The sequence below is a fragment of the Pseudopipra pipra genome, chromosome 6 (assembly GCF_036250125.1).
Source record: "Pseudopipra pipra isolate bDixPip1 chromosome 6, bDixPip1.hap1, whole genome shotgun sequence".
NCBI lineage: Eukaryota > Metazoa > Chordata > Aves > Passeriformes > Pipridae > Pseudopipra > Pseudopipra pipra.
Window position 1 is genome coordinate 9,509,499 of NC_087554.1, and position 22,192 is coordinate 9,531,690.

At 37.0% G+C, this 22,192-nt stretch overlaps 1 protein-coding gene and 1 long non-coding RNA gene across 8 annotated transcripts in view; one reads left to right on the top strand and one right to left on the bottom strand.

Moving 5' to 3' along the window:
- PPFIBP2 (PPFIA binding protein 2) overlaps window positions 1–22,192 on the top strand; it is a 101,391-nt gene that overhangs the window by 7,559 nt on the left and 71,640 nt on the right. For all 7 annotated transcript variants that reach the window (XM_064657251.1, XM_064657253.1, XM_064657254.1 and 4 more), the window contains exon 2: window positions 11,540–11,637. In XM_064657251.1, the coding sequence (XP_064513321.1) occupies window positions 11,571–11,637 (67 nt within the window). In that variant the 5' untranslated portion in view covers window positions 11,540–11,570. The remainder of the gene's footprint in view (window positions 1–11,539; window positions 11,638–22,192) is intronic.
- On the bottom strand, window positions 3,329–9,479 carry LOC135415492 (uncharacterized). Its single transcript, XR_010431158.1, has 2 exons — window positions 8,773–9,479; window positions 3,329–5,050 (listed from the first exon to the last, which is right to left on the bottom strand). It is a non-coding gene; the product is annotated as an uncharacterized LOC135415492 (long non-coding RNA).

Genomic DNA, 22,192 nt, shown 5'->3' on the forward strand with positions numbered 1-22,192 from the left:
TGACAGTGTGTCTTACAACTTCTGGCCTTGCTATAATGACATTTGGGCCCCTTAAAGTAATATAAGAATTCTGTTTCTATCTCAGTACAAAGGTGCATTTATTTCAGAGCCAGTAAAAATCTGACTAACTTTATAACAATATGCTGCTTCAGGTGCTTCTATACTGTAGCACTTGCCGTAACAATTGCAATTTTTCTTTTTATTTCAATAATATGAAAGAGTTTTACTTTGGACTGGAAGTAACACATAGTAGCACCAATTTTAGGCTACAGTTTTATTTTTTGGCAAATACTTTTGTCTCATTGCTTGTGTTCAAGTAGTCAAAATACTTATCTAGAAAGGAATCTAAAGAAATCCTATGTATGTTCATTATGATAGCTTAGCTTTTCCTCTTTTCATGCCATAATGGGAATTCACTATTAAAAAAAACAAAAGGGATCCTTTATATATACCCCTGTGGTGGGGGGATCACCCCACCATCCCCCTAGTGATGAATTATGCTGACAGCATCCTGAACTTCAGATGTAAATATGTATATAAAAACTAGAAGATTACTGAGGTTATGAATAAGTCTGTTTCTAGGTTCAGTTCTTGCATTCAGTTCGTGTCAAGAAAGGCATTTTTTAATTTGGAAAACTTCCAAAAGCTTTCTGCATCAAGTGTCCTAGCAAAACTGTAAGCTAAACTGATTGAACTGGAATATGGTAGCTTTAGAGACTCATATGGGGAACCAGTTTTACTGAGCAATTAGTCTCTATCTGGAAATGACACATAATTTTAAAGTTTTGCAAATTCAAATAGGCATTCTGAGGTGTGGAACTGTGGCTGTGATTTTTTTCTTATCTCTTTCCCAGTCCTTCATATCATGTATAATTTATAAGGAGAAATATATATATATGTTGATTTTGCTTACCCTTGATAACGTGATTTGACATGGAAACTTACTCATTTTACATTTTTATAGAACTGATAATAAATGCCTTGAAATGGTTGGCAGAAACGGCATGATGGGCTCTGTGGGTGGTAAGAACTTGAGAACACCTGCCATGGTTGGTACTAAAAGGTGCTATATGTAACAGTAGAGTCTGAGGATCTCTTTTGCATCCTTTGCCATTGGATGCATCTACTATATGGAAGCAGCGTGCTGAGCACTTCAGAACTCTTTTAAGTGTATGAAAAGTTCTTACCAGATACTCAAAACTGGGTATACAATTACCTTATTTTTTTTTAATTACCTTCTTATTACCTAACTTACTTGTTTCAGTTGTGGTGATGGAACCAAAACAATAACAGTGCACATAGATGAATGTGAAATAAAAAACCTGAGCCCTTGAGTGGGTTTTCAGTGAGGTGATTCTGTTTAAGATCCTTTGCTAGGTAAACATGTGTTTCAGTGAGCAAATACAGCTCCTCTATAGAATAGGTCGTTGAGGAGACCTATATATCTTGTCACACATTCATTGTGGGCTGCATTCATTGTGTGTTCCCTCTAAAGGCAGCTTCTGGTTTCAGTGCATGCTTGATCTGTCTCTAGGCATCTTGGTATTCGTTTTTCTTCTAGGATCCACCGGACGAACGAGGATGAAGGATGTTGAATTATTCTTGCCACCTGTAACAATGTTTCTTCAGCTGGGAGATATTACAAGTTTCTCTCACTTATTGGAATCTTAAAAGTATTAAATGTTGCTCTTGGATATCGAGTTACTGTTCTGTCTGTCTTGCAGCATTACCTCTCTGTACAATGCTTTTTTAAAAAATTATAAAATTATGTAACTCCACTAACTGTGGAAAGAAATTAATCATCCTCTGATTTAGAATTTGGCTGTGGCACAGTATTTGGTACAGCTACTTCCTTAGTGTTGGCTAGTTCTGCAAGTAGTTCTGAATAATGGAGGAGCAAAATCAATAAGATATATCATTTTAGATCAGATTTTAACTTGACATGAAGAATTGTTGCCTTTTGGTTATGATGTCCAGATGTTAAAAAGATAAATTATTCATCAGTAGAATTGTCTTGTTAAAATTTAGGGCTTGACATGGTTCAGTGATCTCAGGCCTAGGGGTCCGAGCTTGGGAAGAAGGACGTACTACTGACAGCAGACACAAAAAATACAGAATTTACAAGCCACAAAGACTTTCATCAGAATTCCCAAGATAAGGAAGAAACTTATAAAGCCAACCCAGCAATTGTGCTGAAATCAGCTCCAGCTGGGTAAAAGGTAATTTTGGCAGGGAGAGATCATGACCACCAGTTCACAGACCATGACCCAAGAAACCCAATGACTCAAAAGAAGAGAAGGACTGAGAATGTGGACTAATTAGCATAAGAAGCAATGGAATCATTAACCAATAGAAGATAGAATCCTAATTATTAAGAGAACTAGGTAACTTGTAGCCCATGAACATTAATGCCTCTGTTTGCTAAGATGTATGAATAGTGAAAAGTTTTGGTACTTGTTGTGCTGGCTTTGTGGATTCGCCACCCAACATCTCTTTCTGCACAGAATTGTGAATAAATCAGATGTCTCAACTCTGTGTGTAGATTGGCCTCTTGCACACAGGGTGAAAGAACCTATTTTGGCACAATAGTTATACCTATTCCTTAGGCAGAGAAAGAGGAAAACCTTGAAGATGGCCTTTTAGAAAGACATTTTCATTAATCTTCAGAAAGCAATCAACATAAGAATGTTTAGTTTATAAGCCCATGCGTTAAACTGACACAGCTGTTAAAATTTATATTTTCATTGATAGGTTGAGTAATGCAGGATACGGTGCTTTCTCAGTGATCCACTTGTTGTTCCTACTTTAATGCTTTTAATCCAAGCAGATTGAATTTTGTTGAATTTGCTGTTTCTAGAAGAAGTATATTTTTCTTTTCTTTGTTTCCCACAGACACTTTCCTCAAAATAGCTACTGAAGCTTCCAGTTTATACAGAAGTACTTGATATTGTCAGTTCCTGTTAGTATGAATTCAGCATATTTGTATTCACAGATGCAGGGTGGGTAATATTAAACCAGTCTAGTGATGTTTCCAGTTATTTATAAATTGCTCCACAGAATGTTTCAAAGAGGGGAAAAATACTAATATGAAAATATACTTTACAAAGTCAAAAAGTTGTCTTTATAGTATTCATTTTTAAGCCTTACAGCTGAAGCTGAGTTTAGCCTTCACATCGTATTTGTGAAGCTGATACAAATTCAGGACTGAGCTTTATAATCTGAGTAACCCAAGAGCATAATAAGAAATAATTACAAGAAATGTCTCTCTTCATCATGTCTGGGTGGAATTGTTTCTCTGTGCAGTCTAACCCAGAATGCAGTTTTGTGGTTTTGTTTGTCTTTTTTTTTTGTAATGTCAGAGCATTCACTGAAAAATTATAGAAAAATTATTTGAAGAGAAATCAGATAAATCTTCAACATCGTAGTTCCTATCCAGTCTGTGTTTCATAAACTCTTGGGCTTACTGATTACTGGAAGAGAGCAGGAGACTGATCACTGTGTAGCTTGTGTTGCACTGAACATCACTGGAGACAAAGCACTAGGCCAGACAGGCTTTTGGTCTGAACGAGCGTGACTGTTCTCATGGTGTCGTAAGAGTTCCAAAAATACAGAGCTGTTTCTGCCTCTGAGTCATAAGAAGTTGATGGATACCTGTCTTGATTACATTGCAGGCAATAATAAATAAGAGGTCGAGGCACTAGGACCAAGGACAGCATGGGCTCTGTAGACTATGCCAGTTGGCTGAGGAGTGTTTGCTCTTTGTTGGCAAAGCAGCTGATTTTTACAGTGATCCTCTGTGTACATCAAGGAACTGAAGAAATGGAGAAGATTTGAAAATTGGACCTCCTTACATTTCTTTGAGATATCAGATCTTCTGGCCCTACGTTGGCACTGGCTTCCTTCAGTGAAGCATCTTGCCTTTTCAGGCTAATATTCCAAATGGTACTTGCAGAATTTAGTGTAAAATCTCTGTTTCACAGAGCTTATGTACACTTATATATCCCTAGTGGGATTTATACTTAGATTAATAAACTAAGTTAGTAGTAGTGCTTTTTCTTCTGAGTTGGTTCTGAATCATAGAAGTTGGAAGGGACCTCAAAAATAATCTAGTTCCAGCTCCTTGCCAGGGTCATGGACACCTTTCACTAGACCAGGTTGCTCAGAGCCTTATCCATCCTGGCCTTGAACACTTCCAGGGTTGGGACATCCACTACTTCTCTGGGCAACCCATTCCAGTGCCTCACCACCCTCACAGTAAAGAGTTTCTTCCTAGTATCTAATCTAAACCTACTGTCTTTCAGTCTGAATCCATTCCCCCCTGTCCTGTCACTACATGCTCTTGTAAAATGTCTCTCTCCATCTTCCTTGTCGGCTTCCTTCATGTACTGGGAGGCTGCAATTAGGTCTCCCCAAAGCTTCTCTTTCCCAGGCTGACCAACCCCAATTCTCTCAGCCTTTCCTCATAGGAGAGGTTCTCCTTCCCTCTAATCAACTTATTTCCATTTACACAACTTACTGAAATGCACAAAGCCAAACGAAAATTGGACAGTAGGATTTTCCATAAGGAACTGGCCTGATCCAGTTGTCCTGGCCAGGATGAAAACACTTTGTCTCAGAGAGTTTTGAAAAAAGCCCAAGAAGTATTTATGAACCATAAGAAATATTATTCCTAATTCTCAAGGTTTAAAGAGTGTTCTTTCCAGCAGTATAGCTTGTCTAGTTTTTTATGAGTTTGACAGAGGATAGCTTTGAAAACTTTTGCTAGTCATTTATATCTGATGTCTCTCAATTTCTGTGGTTTGTCCTCTGCTTTACTCCAGGGCAAAGAGTTAATTTGTGCATGAATTCTGTGTTTACTTTTATTATAACTTCTCACCTTTCAATTTACTAGAGCATGAATTTACTTTCACGGGGCGAGGGTGGGGGGAAGGTGTGGTGTGTGCAGCTTCCCAGGCATTGGATCTGGAGTTAAGTAACTTCAAAGGTCTAGTTGAAATGTTGACCTTCGTGGAAGAAAATTTGAAGCTGTGACCTTGAGGCCGGTGAATACCTGAGATTGGAAGAAAAAGAAATAAACATAGTTTATTTTAAATGTCAGAACTAACTCTTTCTAATTCTAAAACTCTTAGAACTAAATGCGAACTGTAATACAAAATCTGACTTTTGTTTATCATTCATATTTGTGTTAATTTTAAGAGCAGAAATGTTCATATTTTGGTTCAGAAACTTTCCTCTCATGTATTTTACCAGGTAGTGCTTTGTTCAGCTGAAGTTTAAATCCAAAGCATTTATTCTTTGTGGGTTTGGTATTTTTTTTTAATTTTAACTAGTTAGTGGTTGGAACTAGTTAGATGGGTACTGAACTAAAATAGTTAGGGTATTTTTTCACCTAATACAGTAACAAATAATGAATGAAGATTTGCAAAGTTGGAAGCTGTAACATTTTCCTTTATATCATGTATAACACCGAAAACTTAAAATATCAATAATTTAAAATTAAATTAAGAAGGACTTTATTAAGCTTTTATGAACAATGCTTAAAACAACACTGCAGGAATGAAGAGTTTTCAGTTCCTAGAGCTGTTATAGAGAGGAGCTGAAGGAAGCTCACTTTGCACATGCCATTCTGTCAGCGTCAGCTTTTGTATGTAAGGATGAGACTTTGTACAAACATGAGTAATGAAATTTGGGTATGGTACCAATAGTAACTGTAACTCAATATCCATGAGTCCTGTGGAGGAGCTGCTGTGAGGTCATTTGTGTTCTTACAGCATCATAAAGTATCAGTCAGATTTAGCATTTTTTAAAGGGAGCTTTCTCTTTTCCTTCTCCCAAATTTCAGACTTGTATTAGCAAACTTAATGGGTTTATTTTTGGAAAGAAATGTTCAGTTTTGCCTTTGGTACTTCATAGTGCAGTAAATTTAACTACATTCAGTTCCCTTTGTATCTTAAATTGAATTATTTAGCATAATACGTTTAAAAGCATCATAGTTCTTAGGGCTTGTCACTCTAACTTTTATCAGTAGCACACAAAGGTGGTGGTTTTACAGTGCCAGGGTAATACCCAGCTGCCTGTATAAGCCAGTTTAGCTTATTAAGTTAGCTGGTTTTCATCATGGAGGTATTGCACTGTGCTTCACCTAAGGATGTCCCCTCATATAAGGACTCCCAGCAATATACTGACCAGAGTTTAGCAGTTCTACCTGAAATAGTTCAGTATCAGGTCTTTGTTCAACTTTGGCTAATCTGTATTTCTCTATAAAACTTTCCCCTCTGCCTCAGTGCGGACACTTCATACTTTCTTGCTGAAAATAAAAATAGTCTTGTTTTTACTTATTACATAATGGGTAATCAATGAAAGAATTTTTTTACCCTCCTGCCTATTCCAGTGAAGCGTATTAAGGGGAAATAGAGCAAGTACTGCCTGTATTAAGAAATAAAATTAATTTGAGCCATAATCAGAGAATTATGGAATGGTTGGGATTGGAAGGGATGTTAAAGATCATCTAATTCCAACCCCCCCTGCCATGGGCAGGGACACCTTCCACTAGACCAAGTCCCATCCAGCTTGGCCTTGAACACTTCCAGGGATGAGGCATCCACAGCATCTCTGGGCAACCTGTTCCAGTGCCACACCACCCTCACAATTAAAGAATTTCTTCCTAATATCTAATCTAAACCTACTCTTCTTCAGATTAAGGCCATTACTCCTTGTCCTGTCATTACATGCCTTTGCAAAAAGTCCCTCTCCAGCTCTTTTGTAGCCCCTTTAAGTACTGGAAGGCTGCTGGAAGGTGTCCCTGAAGCCTTTTCTTCTCCAGGCTGAACAGCTCCAACTCTCTCAGCCTGTCAGATAAAAGGATTTGTGGCTGGGTAGCCCTGGAGCATCCTGTATAAGCAGTGTTCCTTAGGCGGTCATTCTAGTGATCATCAGGAATTCTTCTGCTCCCAGCAGCTGTGTGTGGTTATTTAGGACTAAGGATTATCTTAATTAGAGAGTTATGGCAGGTTCTAAAAGGCCAGGATGCAAATATGCATTTATAACTTTTGTAGTTGACGGTGTCCTGAGTCCTGCAGAGCCAGTGGGAGACATGAATCAGCAGTTGTGCTCCTGTGGGGTGTCTGGATACAACAGAGCATGTGGCTGGGGGAGAAGCAAGGTGGGAAATAGCGAGGGTGGAAATTGTGCACATTTCTTCCTTCCAGGGCAGGAGTCGTTTTGCAGCTGAAGAAGAGCGTGGGGGACGTCTGAAGCTTACCCAAGGCACTCGTTATTTCATTATACCATTAAGTACAAAGCAGTGTAATACTTGAATTTGAGTATTTAAACAGTTTACAAACATGTATTTATTCATCCCAGGGAAAAAACCGGTGGTGATAGTTAATTATTAGCTGTGTCTGCTAAACGTCAGAGGAATTTGTAGGCCACAGACAAGATCCAAAGATCTGGATTTCTGGAGTTCTTGTCAAAAACTACACCCTTCTCCATAACTGATAGTATTGGCAACCTCATTTTTAGGAGCAACCTTGGGAAAACATCTGAGTTACCTAAATGTTGACATTCTTACCTCTGGATAGCTGCTGGTTCAAGCCAGCCATGAAAGATTCAAATTTAATTAAAGCTTTTCATAATTCTGAAGAACATCTTTTTCATAGTAAATACATCTGTTAAATATTATGTTCTTTTTGGAGACAGTAACCTGTAGTTTTACATACAGAATGTAGGTTAAGAAATTTGCAAGGGATATTGACTCTAAGCACAATAGTTCTGCCAGAGCTTTTTCATTTTATTTGAAATGCAAATCTCAGACTGGGACTTATAGGGTAAAACTAGCTTAGCAAAATAAATTTAAGAGATTCAGACCAGTTTGCTCTGTCTGCACTTCCTGGAAGATCTCATTGCTTCGGTAATTATAACAAACAGGGTTGCAATATCTCTGTGGGCTGGGCTCTAAATTAGTATGAGCGTGTGACTTAGAAGGGTCGGTAATAATTTAGACTTATGTCTGCTTAATAGTAAAACTTTGGCTATTAATAGCGAGGAATTTTTACTGATCAGGCAAAAAAGTAAATTCTTTTCTTCTTAGGGACCTCAAAAGGTGAGTAGATTGGTTCTTGTATTTTGCTGGCATATAAATTAATCTAATAAGTCCTGAAGGTTAGAATTTGCTAATATTAAAGCTTGTACTATAATGTTAGGGATAGTTTTTGTTCAGTCCTTATCAAAGCTGAAAAAACCTTTTTTTACCAAATATATGTATATTTTTACATAGTTAAGTAAGTCTTCATGTTCTACATCTGTTGATGTCATTCAGGAATGAAAACTGTAAAAGGAACTGCGATTAAAATACCAGCAAATAGATGGATGCTGTTTGAGGGATTGATACAGGTGTCTTATTTAATAGTGTTAGAAAAAGAATCCACAATTGCAGGTATTTGTATAGAACTAGATGAGAAATGGTAACTGAAAACACAGGAGATCTAATGAGCTGTTTTCACAATATTGCTCAGAACAGTCCAGCTGTAAGAAGGGAGTGTCTGGGAAAGTAAAACTTGCCTGAAGCACGAGCAACAGGTCTGTCTAGAAAAAGATGTCAAGCAAGTAATATTACATTATCGCTATGGAGCAAAGAACATTGCTTTTATTAATAAATCGTTGCTTGGTAAGCAGGTTTTACTTTAGCTTAGTGCAGTTAAGCAGCAAATACACTGTGGGTACAGGTGAGAAAACAGGCTGAGTGTGGAGGCTGGGAGGAGATAGAAGACTTACTTCTGGTGGTGTTTTTCAGCAAAACTTCCTGGATTTTGCCAAGGTCTTGATGGAAGGTTTTTCTATAAGTAAATTTTCAAGTTTGTGATGGAGTGTATCAGCATTTTCTGTACCTTTGTCGCTATAGGTGGTCAAATAGTAGATATAAAAATATTAGATGTTCAGAAAAATCGTAGTTCTGCATTTCTTGTTGTAACAACAGCCACGCTTTAGCTGCTTTAAGCCCATGGAGAAGTAGCCTACAGCACAAAGAAGGGCATGGACTGCAATCTAGAAATAGAAACTCTATGCTATTTTTAGTATTTTTCACTCTTTTTCCTCCTGATTTTGAGCCAGTCTGCTGTCCTGATTTACCAGCACAGCTGGTGGCCATGCATTTCTGGGGGAGCGGCCGGTGGCCACATCCGCCAAAGGCACAGGGTATCCTTGGTGCCTCTCTGGCAGCTGCTCATGTGGGTGGATTTCCTTTCACTAAGGTGATTATTACTGATGTTATGGCTGCTTTGAACTAGAGGAAATACTGCAAGCAAGGAGGCTCTCTGCAGTGGAGAATTGGGGATCTCTCAAGTCTTCAGTGGCATGTAAATGTGGCAACAGAAGATGGAAATCTCCCCAAACCAACAGACTGGAGAAACAGAATCAGAGGGAGTGTCTGTAAAGTTCATGTGTGCAAGGGTTCTGAAATTTTAAATTTATATCAGCTGACTTTCCAGATTATTCTGAGCACAATTTTTGTTATTTCCGGTACCATTAAATGAAATATTTGTGTGACATGTATTTTGGGTAAGTTCAGTTACATTTAGCATTGTTTATACTTAAAAGATTATTTTGACAAAAAAGGGAGAGTCCAGAAACAACCATTCATTTACATTAATCTTTGCCTTGGGTGACACTAAAGATAACACATTCTCATATTGCTCTTCAGATCAATGTGATCTGAAGTTAGATAATGGCTTACCCATTATGACAAGCTATAAATGGCAGAGTTCAAATTAGAACATTGTAGTTTCTGACTCATTCCTGCATCTGTCTCTCTAGATAGTGGGGTTATATACATTGACTGGCATGGACATAGGGCACTGATAATACAGAGGTTACTAATAAATTAGCTTTCTTTGTGTATAATTCACCAGCACTATGGAGAAAAGTCTGTCTCAGGATTCTTAGTTTGCAAGAGAAGAAAATAATTTTGACTTGATAGTACAAATTTTCATTGAATCAGGCTTATTACTGAGACTGAACATCAGTTGTGATGCAGTAATTTGGACTCAACCATAAGTGTACTTTTAGAGATTTCTTTTTTTCCCCTGACAGTCCCACTGAAAGAAAAAAATTAAGATTTTATTTTAAAGCTAACTTTATCCTAAGTGCTGATTCTACATTCCAGTGTTTAGTCAGGCCGCAGCTGAGAGAATAAATGTGAGTGGTTTAGCTACCAGTCATGCAATTGGCCTTGGTGGCCAGTGCCTGAACTGTCACTGGATGAACACAGTGCAAATCTATGTGAATTGCCATTAAAGATTATTGTAATATTTATTTAAATTCAAAATACTTGATTTCTTAGTAATGACATGATAAATACAGATTAATTTCAGTAGCACTGGACAAATAGGCCCCACAAACATAGGGCCATTGCCTATGCACTTACCTACAACCTGAGTCATTTGAAGGACATCTCTATCCACTGTCAGACAGGTGTCTTTTGTGAGGCTTAGAAAGCTGTCAAAATGGAACAGTTTTGAAATACAGATCTTAAAACTTGCTGTGTCAGAAGACTGAATGTCAAAAGACTGAATTGCACCCTTCATGGAAGAGAAATGAAAATACTATGACCCTTTGTAGGCTTTGTCAGTATTTTGAGTTGTGTGTTAGAGCACTGTGAAAGTCATGCATAAGTATGTTCCTCACTGTGTGGGCACTGGTCTCATGCTTCAAGGATGAAGTGATGTGCAAAAGGGCCTTATTTCAGAGGGAATTTTCTCACTGGCAGTGAAATGGGCTGCATAAATTATTTTCCCCTTTGAAATGTCATATGTTGACAACAGTGACTGTTACTTGTCTGAGAGTCCAGCAACACCAACTCACAAGTAGAGACTCATTTTGGAAGATTTTCTTTGTTATCCTTAATGTCAGACGGTAACATGAATGTATTTAGTCCTGTTTTAAAGAGGCAGCAGTAACTTCAGACAATTCATACCTGGGGCATTTTTGTTATTTGAACAGAAAGAGTTGTATTTTCAGTGTCATGAAAGAAGTGGTGGAAAGATTGAATAGGGATATAGAAAGGAGGAGTAAAAACTTCCAGAATTGTCTTTACTCTTAAGGCAGCAATCAAAAAGGAGAGTTTTGTTTATAGTTAGGTATGTTTTTCCCCATGTCTCCATTCCTTTATTGAACCCTAGTCAATCCACTTTTTTTCCCACAGAGCAAAAGGTTGAGATGCACTGAATTTGAATCTAGGAAGCCATTGTTAAGGATGAGGAGTAGGGGCATCTCAAGCTTCCAGTATTTGAGGTTGTTTGGTTTTGTTTTCCTTGTTTATTAGTAAAGTCTCTTTAAAAAATAAATCAATGATGAATTAAAACCTCAGAAATCCCAAGTCATCTATCAAGAATAGGAACAGGTTTTTTGTTAGTTTTCTTCTTACTAGGCTGTATTTTTGCTAGCATGGACTTGTGTTTCTGTGGCTTGATTTATAATGTAACAGTGACATATTTTTCTGTCAGGTTATTTAGTGTAATACACATGGTTTCATCTGTCTTTTCAGTAGAAAGAGTAGAGATCTGAAGAAATTCCAGATGATGGCTTCTGACGCGAGTCATATGCTGGAGGCAGCTTTGGAGCAGATGGATGACATCATTGCAGGTATAATAATGCTTTATTTTACACCATATTATTTTGAGATTAAGTATGTTTCTCTTTTTTTTACTTTTTAATAATTATTCTGAATTTATCAAGTTCTCTGACACACAGATTTCACTACTGACACTCTGGTTCAATAGTTAAGTGAAGAAAAGTGAAAGTAAATTAAAGGAAGAAAGCCTGCAATTCCCCCTCAGACACGTGAATATTGAAGTAAGAGATATTTATTTGGCTTTAATGCTATATGGTAACTTAAACACATCTTCAGCCATGTGGTAACATTCCATATTGTATATGTTAGTTTTTTATTTCAGTGTGTCTTTAAAAACAGTTTTCACCGAGTCTTCTGGTTAGCTGGGTGGTATATATCTGTATTTTACACACACAAGCCCACATAGGTATATAAAAATATGTATGTACATAATTTTCTTCATGATATATATATTCAAAATAGTTTGCTACCAATTATCTAATGAGGTAGAATGTGTATCTTTTTGTCTACATTTATATCCAGAAGTGGAGCTGAGAACTGTATTTTACACAGCTGTCCACTAGAAAGGCATATGATGCAAGACAGGATTTACTGTCTTCTGGTGCTCTCATGGTAAGGCAATTAAAAGATCTTCCCTCAACATTACAGCATTCCAGAAGAGAAGTTAATTTCTGTGGTTAGGCCTCGGTAGCCTTGGGGTTTGTGCTCACACACGTTCAGTGTCAGCTCCTAAAAGGAGTGTCTGGGTAGGGCCATGTTCTCACCTGTGCACAATGGGAAAGAATTCAGCAAAGCTTTAGAAATCTAAATAGTGACACCCATGCTGTGCCTTCTTCCCTAATGATGATGATGATGATGACATCAGCCTCTTGTTGCTGCAGTTTTGCTTCTTCCTCATCTTCTTCCTGCTCTTCTGCTGAAGCTTTCTATCCAGAGACTAATGTGGAGCTTCAAACCTCACCACCTGGCTAGCTGTGATTAGGCTGGAAGTCATTATCCAGGATTTTTAGTTTAAAGAATCTCCAGGGTTTTGGTTTTTTTTTCTCATCCACATATGAGTCTTCACTTCGTTTGAAATGTGTAAGCTTTACCAGACTGCTAATTGTAAATGTGAATATGTGATAGATGTAACTACACAAATAACTTTTCACACCGATGGAACAAGCCCTAGACAAATAGGAAAAAAATTAGATATATATTTCCTTCTCCCTTCTGTTTGTGAATGCAAAACCTTATTCAAACAAGGTTTTAACCAACAGAGGATAATTGGGATTTTATTTTTTCACCCCTCACAAAACTTGTAAACAGGGAAGCATTGAACTCCCCTTAAATGTCTAAGGAGAGAACAAGTAAAACAAGTCCCAAACCATAACTCATAAACTAGGGAACTAAAATGTTTTTTTAGCCACTGCAAACCTTGGATTATGATTCTGGCTAGTGCTATAAAGTAACCAAAGTAGCATAGAAGGCCATGTCTGTTTGATGAGGATGTGGAACCTGTGTCCACAAATCACCTGCATACGTATGGAACTCAGTGTCTCTCTTCTGTAATGATTTATACCCAGCTCTGCACACACTGGGATATCATGGATGCACTGATTGATTCCGTTTTTCAGAAAACTCAAGAAAGAAAAAAGAGTTGTTATATTTAAATCGATTTTCAAACTAGACACTTATTTTTTTCCAGGAACTGTCAGAGTTGTGAGTAAGACAATAGGTGTTTAGTGTTGGGTGTTGTTTCCATGCCATGGAAAGATAGCCTTATAATATGTGGCATAACTGATTAAATGGCAATATATGACTGCCTAAGAAATACACTTTTTTTTTTTTTGTGGTTTCATGCTAGGAAAATAATTGAGGTCAGCAGACAGATTTTATGTTGTTTGTTTGTTTCTAATATTCTTTTCCTTTTCCACACACCTTTTTCAGAGTGTTTGTGCCATTACATTTTAAGGTTTAATTATGATAAATAAAACTAAATTGTTCCAGGCTTCCAAACACCATCACTTTTAACTCCCTCACTGAGTTGTCGTGATACAGAGAAGCAAAGCAAATGCTGGAAGAACTATTCTGTGTGAACCAGCTGCATGCAGGTCCTGTTCACAGTTGTTCTGTAGTGGTGTTGGTGACCAAGCTCTAAAACAAAAAGGCATGCCAGTGGTATGTGGAGTTTGTTTCCAAAGTGCATGGGCAGGTCATGAGCAGACTGGCAACCTCTTCAAGAGAGTTGACTTTGTGGCTTTACATTACCTACTTCTTTAGTCTAATGTTCACTGATAATCAGTGTAACATTGAAAATGGGCTTATATAAATAAATCTAATGGGAGAAGAACCAAGATATTTCCCAGACAGTGCATCTGTCAAGTCTCATCAATGTTAATTGAATACTTCCCATATGATTCAGAATTGTGTCTACCTGTACCAATAAAGAATCATACTGTTTTAGTCCTTTACTTAGTAAAAGCTTAATTAGTTGGGAAAGGTTGTCTTACCTTATTCATTTATTTATTATTTTTCATAACTAGAAATAGATAAGACGTTTTAAGACAGGTTAAGTCTGTTGTGGTCATTCTCCTCTAGCTGATGTTCTTTGTGTTCCAGAACTATTTCTTGAATATTCTGGTATGATTTAAGGACCAAATGTATCTGCTGGAGTCTATACTTGGATACAGTTATTATCCCAATTTGTCTCAAATTGAGGACCATAATGATTATTCAAGTTTGATTCTCTCTAATTCAATCCAATAAGCTTCTGTCTGCAATTTGGGCAGGGACTGGAAAACAGGAATGTTCTCTTGTCCTGTATGCTGAGAGAACAAATAAGGTAGAAAACTCTTTCAGAAGGATAACTGGATGAGTGTCATGAAACAAACCAGGACTGAGATTCTTCTAACTGCAGATGTACATATACCGTAGTTTGCAAATATTGGAAAAATAATCTGTACAAATGTAGCCACTCTTAGAGTCGACTAGAAACAGCAAAAAATCAACTGCTAAGAGCTTGTGCTATTTCAGTTCACTGAAACATGGACATCTCTGGGTAGTACTGGATTCAAAGGCCAAAGCCAAACTTCATGACCGAGGTAAACTTAAGTAGGTGATGAAAAAGATGTGTCCTTTGGAATGAGGCCTGAGTGGGTGGTACTAGGAGAGCTATGCTCTTCTCTTGACCTCAGAAACCTTGGCTTTAGGCACAAAATTAGTATTAATCCCTGTTTTAGAGAAGTGAGAAGTCCAGAGCTGAATATCTGGCCCTGGTTAATTTTTGAAGCTTGAGTATGTAGGTATATATACACACTCAAAACCAGCATCCTCTCCATTTAATGAGAAAACATTCCTGATTTCTTTTCTTTTCTGCAGTTACTATTAAAGTATTACATTGTTGTCTTGCACTCTAAGGTAAGAACTGGGCATGCAAATATATATTACCAATATTTACAGATTTTCAGTCCTACTTTTAGCCTTCTAATTCTAAAAGTCACATCCCTTGCTCCAACGGTTAACATCACTCATACGAGTCTGATTAGTCCAACTAAGTCTCACTGTAGACTGTGCTCCTCAGTGCAATACAAAATGTTTTAGTGTTTAGAGTGCATGAGGGTAGGATTGTGAAGCAAGATTAACAAATTGAATTTCACTGGGCTTGATCAAATTTGACAGATAGGTCAGTGTTCCCAAGTCTTTTATGCTTCAGTGCATCTGTGCTGATAACCCACCCTCATGGCTATATAAATTAGGCACGCTAAATGATTAGCCTTATTTGACTAAAATAGCAAAGAGGGCTAATGTGATTGTCAATGGACAAGACTTACCCATTAGCTGGAATGACTTGCACTCCAAACAGAGGCTTCCTCTAAAGAAAGCACCCATGTGTCGGGTCCATCTACCCATTCTTTGTTTGAGGTGCCTGACTTTGGCATTGCTTCCCTCTGAGGTTTAACCAAGTCATTACTCTTCCTTTTATTCAGCTTGTACCCATTTTTTAAAATTTGTTGCTTTGTAGGGCTGTAGATTTTGGTTATTTTTCTTTGTAATATATCCCAATGAATTAAAATAATTTTTATTTTATGCTTATTTTATGTCAAACTTCTTTTCTTTGTTAACAGTTTGGGAATCCATTGTTTCCCTTTGTGAATAATGACCATAACTGTAAGATTGAAAAGCTCCTATCACAATATTAGAGTGTGCTGCAGCTCCAGAGTCTCTTCAAATCCACCAAGTAATCAGTGTAATTATTGAGTTTCCTTTTAACCAGAGCTCCTGCAATTATTGCTTACTGGAAAATAATGAGAAAGTTAAATGTGTTATCACATGGATGCTTACTAATATTACAGTATTAGCACTGCAAGATTACAAAGTAAATATAATTAAAAAGTTGTCCAAGAAGTATGCTTGTTTTAATTCCCTTCTCTTGAGGTGGCAGAATGTTCAGTTCATGGCTTTGGCTTATGTGCTACAAACCCAACCACTTCCCACACCCTTGTTGAAAAAGAGGCCTTTAGAGGTAATTGTACTTGAGAGATGAACAAGTTTTTAATTCAAGTTTAATATGTTTTCCTCATGGGATATACTTGCCAGACTTTGGAGGAGGACCTGTTTGTGGAGCATTTTTTTCTTCTTTTTTTTTTCTTTTATTGTCTACCCCATCATAATTTTACTAAGAAAACAACAGAGTTTAAGCTTCAGAGCTACACTATGACCCTGGATGTGTTAGATTACTAAGTCACTGCTAGTTAAGTGATTTGAACCTGGATTCTAAATGCGGGAGTGGACAAAAAATACTAACATTCATTTGAACCTCTTTGGATGAACTTTAGGTTTTGTGAAATAAGTTCCTGTATCGATAATAGGAAATCAAAATATTTCCTAGTGACCTCATCCTTTACCATGAATAGTCATAGGTCATCACAGGATTCATTCAGTCTCACAGCACTTTAACTGAAGGAGATAGACACCTCTGTTCTGCTTCAGAAGGGATTGAAATTGTCCAGACCAGACAGAAAGCACTTAATCCTATTTTTTTGTGGTGTGTGTTGGGGGGGTGCTGGTGGGTCTTATTTGAAATACATGCTGGGTGACATGCAGCTGATGGGCAGTAAAAGCCTGGGTAGGATGACTGGAGAATAGCTTTTATTTTTTCTTTTCAGTTTGTGCACTTCCAGATGGCTTTATTTCTTTATCACTTATGTCCAACTCAAGGTTCACGATATTTTCAAATTAAAAATTTTGTTTCTATGGTAAAGGTGTATAACTTTTTAATAATTTTAATAGGAATCCTTGTAGAATTCCATTTTAGAGCACTGAACTGACTGTAGTTAAAATAATGATGAGAGAAACAGAAGAATTTAAATAATGAGCAATTTCTTTCATTGTAGATCAGAATAATTGAGCAGCTACAGCTGCAGTGGTTTTCTTGTATTTTCTAAATAAATCGTGATTGTGTTAAAAGGCTGTGCTTCAGTTATGATTAGTGTATTTCCCTTTCATTTTCTGTTCCTTTTCAGTCAGTACCTCAGGAGTTTTTTTCTGAACAAAAAATAATGTATCTACTGCACTTGTTTATCTTGTTACTGCTGTGCATTAAGTAAGGTGAGCATTTGTGAAGTTACAATATTGTGGCTTTTTTGAACCCTTAGTTACAGTGTGTTTTTGCTTAGATCTTACAGCAATAGAGCGATGAAAAAGGAATTTAAATAGTACATTACTTGAAATGAGGTCTTTGATAGAGAAATTTATGACTTCCTGTCATAACAGTTACAGAAAATTATGTATCAAGAATATTGTGAGGGGGAAGGAAAGATAAAAATCTAGTATATTAAAGGGGAAAATGTAACAACCTAGCACAAATATTTAGGGTCTATAATTTGTAGTTCTTTATTTTCTAACACTTCTTAGAGCTTGTTTTAGATGCTGGTATGTATCTTCAGATACTTGACTTCAGAAGAGCTAATTAGGTAATTCCTTAGATGTCAACTATAACAGATACATAAAAATTAAAAATGTTTTAAATCTTTAAAAACACAGCAGTTCACTCTCTATGTATTTAATGCATAACTTTTCAGGTCAGCTGTCTGTGGTCTAGCTTTTAGGTTTGTTAAAGACAATTTTAAGACATGGCCTCTCAAACTGTGCACACACTCAAATAACCATTACAGCCATTTGTTACTGTGTTTTGTAGGGCCTTTACACGTGCTGTAGCCTTCAGGTGAAGGCCTTGCATAACTGTTCAGGTGCAGTTTTCATCTGTGTTTCAAAAGCATGTGAAAATCATGGCAACTCACGTGTTGATTTGTGCATGAGCAGCGTTGGCTACTCATTCCTCAGTCAGGGTTGCCAGAGCAACCTGAACTTTGGAATTTCCTCAGTTTTGAGTGCTTAACCTCGCCAGAGGTCATTGGAGCTATTTGGGCTACTGTTCCAAAATATACTCTCACTATCCTAAGCATACTTTCTCACAGATAGTGGGGCTCTGAGCGCGGGATAGAGTGAAGACTCTGAATCCTGTTTGTAGGACTGATGGATTCCTTCTGTAAACAGGACAGCACTACAGAATCTTATGAAGCTGAGAGCACTGAGAACTTGTTTTCTAAACACTTCATGATCTTCTACAAAAAATAAGTGTTTAAAATTGTTTTGCCTAAGACAAAATTTCCCTTTCAATGTCCAAGTAAAACTGATTTACTGACCCATTTCGTCTTTGACTTCCCTTGCCTTTCCAGAAAAACAACAAAATTAGAAGACTTCTTGAAAGTGAGAGTTTAAACTCATTTGAAATGGATGAATATTTACAGTTTAACTATGCTACTTTAAATTCTTCATCTCTGGCTACAGATAAACAGTTCTGTGAGTTTAAAACAGCAAAAATACTGCCATGTCCTCGACACCCACATCAGTTTACCAGAACTGCAGTACTGGATTGCACCTGTGCAAAACAAAATCCACACATCATAGCTGTTTGTGTTAGGTTTTGAGGAAGGATTGAAAAGAAACAGAAACGTAAATAGCTGCAGATACAATATGTAGCAAAGAAAGGCAGTTAAACCATGATGGCCATAACCCCATGGGATTGAAAATCTGAGGCACAAAGGTTCTTTTGTGGTTTGTATGATGTGATCTGTTTTTCAGTACATGAGAGAGTCAGTTGTTTAACAGGCAAGTGAACCAATTTCTAAGACTTAAATTTAAACAAGTTTGAGATCTTTAAATTCAAGACTGTCTTGTCCACTATTTTAAGGCAATGAAATTGATTTGAGAGTCTTTTTAAAAATCAAAATACTGTAATCTTTATAAAACAAGTTGCCTTTATATCCTCACAAAATGAATGGTCTTTTTTCCCCTATGCTTACAGAGACTAATTTTTTTTTTCATGAAATAGTATTCATGTTACCAGTACTTTACTACTGCTTACTACAAACAGTTATGAATTTTGTACTAAAAAGATGTATTTGTTGTACTTAGTACACTTAGACTACTGGTTACACTGGCCCTAAATACCTTCCTTTTTTATTTGTAATTTAAAAAAATAAAGAGAGAAAGTTGATGCAAGTATTTTTTATTCTTTGTCTTTAATAAATGTGTTGACCCTGTTTTTCCTTTGCAATGGAGACTCAGCCTCAAACCTCCATCATAGCTGCATAATCCCTCTTATTTTTCTCACCAGCTGTAAGGCTGCTTAGCTTGTGTTTCTGGACAGGAGAGATCTTTTTGTTGTAGCTGTGTATGCAGTACCTAAATGTGCTGCACATCACAGCTCAGCGTCTGGAAGCATTTGGAAGGGAAAAGTTTGAGTAATTACATACATCATTTGCATAAATTATAGGCAGTTCTTGAAAATTGTCTCAAAGATTCCACGTGTGATTGTACGTAGAGCTCAGTGGAAAAATCATCTGAGCTGCACGAAACTTGCATCTGAATGTGGTCATTAACGTTTCTAGGCTTGGAAATTTTTTCCTAGGGCTTCCTGCTAATCCAGCTTAATAGTTACTGTTCCCTGTAGTTAAGGATCTAAAAGCAGAGATTTGAGGAGAAGTTAATGTAAGCTATGATTCAAAACATACCATTTGTGATGTATTTTGCATTACAGTATTAGAAGAAAGGATTGTGTGAGCTACCTCTTCACTCATTTGACAGAAGGCTTAGGAACGAGGACGCTGAAATATGTCCCATCTAGACCTTACTACTAGTTTACATAAATTCACATTTTCAAGGCTATCTTCATGAGAAAAAGAAAATTGTGCTTCAAAGAAAATTGCACTTTGTAGTCTTGGAGGAGAGAGGAAGAACTTGGACAACCTATTTGCTCATTGAGTAAAAACTCAGGTAAAAAAATGTTCTCTAACAGTGTAATGATTAAGTGAAAGGCCAGATAAAATATATGTTTATAACTTTATTCTAACCACTGTTGGTCAGATATCAAAATTGTTGCTCTTGAGTATTTCAGCTTTACAGAAAGTCATCCTGACCCAGCATAGACGTAGTGTTTGGTTTCTGCTTTGGGGCTTTTGTTGGTTTTTGCTGGTTTCTGATCTAAAGGAGCCAGCAGTTTTAGGAAAACCTCTTTTTAGCCACTGATGGTTGAGTTGTGCATTACCAGGATTTTTTTTTTTTTTTAAACTCAGCCAGTTTTAGAGCGAAAAGACTGAGGTGACAAGGATGAATGCAGGGGATCGGAAGCTAAGGTGCAAGGGAAAGTGAGAGATCAGACACAGTATCTACTGCTAAGAGAGATGAAAGTTGTGTGATGGACAAATATATAGAATATAAGCTCAGGAGAGTGGATTTTCAAACTGGCAAGCCTTTCTGCTTCTTTCATTACTTCTGCTTAGTAACTTATTTTTGCAGGCTACTGGGAGTGCTGTTTTCTGAATAGGTTATGTATTTGCCCAAAAGGAATGTTTCTTTGAAGCCATTCAGCTAATTGCAAGGAACTCTGAAATAAAAATGTGCTTTAATGGTCAGGGTGTAAGAAATGTGTAACTTAAAAGTTGTTTTCCTTTTTGTACTGCTTATTTTACTTTCTTCCTCCGTATAATGTGCAGCTACATTTAACCTCCTGCATCCACTGGCTGTCTGGGGAAGCCAGAAGTGAGATACTTGGAATGTCATAGTTTCAACAGTTTTTTCTCCCTTTCTCTCCTACTTCTCTAAAGTGGACATTTATGGTGATTAATTGTGTTCCAGTAGTACACTAGGAAACCATGGTGTTGAGTATTATATAAAACATCATGACAGAAGATTCCCCTGTGTCCTGTTTATCCCTGGGAAAAAGTGAGGCACAAGAATACTGTGACTTGCTCAAGAAAAAAATGAGTCTTTTTCCAAGAGTTCAAAACTGCACTCATCTTTCCTCAGCATTCTTCTCTTTTTTTTTTTTTTTTTTTTTTTTTTTTTTTTTATGAGTCTGCAAGGACATCCAAGTTCTTCCTGTCTGGTGCTAAAACTAATGCAAAGAAATATAATTATTTACTCCTACACACTTCTGTTTTTCAGGGTGTGTTCTTGTCCTGTTTAATATGAAACTACATGGAAAACAAATAAGAGAATCGAGCCTGTGATTCATTTGAATTTTAGCAGTAAACCAGGAAGCTTTCTGAATTAAAATGCTGAGTTGAACTCTGTATTTCTGCATTTCCTTACCTAATATAAAGTGCATTAATTGTTGCATTCAGAGGAGTTCATTTTCCATTTCATCTAGGGGAATGAAAGGTACTACATTAATAACCTAGAGCAAACTAGTTTTAAAGTAATTTCAAATTTTGCAAAATGTGAGGCTGCTTAGAATTCTGCCACTCTGAGCAGTCAGTTGAAGAGCCTGGGATAACTCAAGCATGCATATGGACTATGCCCAGTCTCAGGGAATCACATAATTCCTGACTGGCCCTGCCTGTGCTCCAGCACTTAAGGATATTTACGTTTAGAGAACTCAGTTTCTTAAGGGTGACCATTCTTTCACTTACCAAGATTAAAGAATGTGAGTGTATGTTGTTTTTCCTAGTGTTTTGATAGAGGCAAACCAAATAAAGGCATGCTAAAATGTCACTGAATCTTCCTATGGAGTTTAAAGTTATTTTCTTTAGAAGGTAAATGTTGCCAGGAATGTTATAGTCATGATCATCTAAGGATGGAGGCAAGATGTGATACATAGTGAGACATTTAGACTGGTGAACAAAGATGTCACAGTGGCATGTGTGGTATGGCTGTGTGTTTGTCTGTATAAACTACCTACCAACTCTAATTAACTGAACTCCTGCACAATTTTTTTACATTGTATTTAGCTTAAATGCGATGGCTTTTATTTCATACCTGAAGTATTCGTTGTGGGCCTGAAAGTTTGTGTGGTTTTGTTTGGATTGTGTGGAGTTTTGCTTGTTTGTTCCTCTCTTGTCTATAAATAAAAAGTACTCACATAAATAACATGAAGAGCTCCATAGCAGAATGCTCCTTTCAGTTTTTCCCATTCTATATCTATTTTAAATCCTCTGTTCACTGAAGGTGTAACTACCAAAACTGGTTATGAAATAGCTTTGAATCCTGTCCCCTTTTCTAGTGTTAAAGGTACTTGCTAAG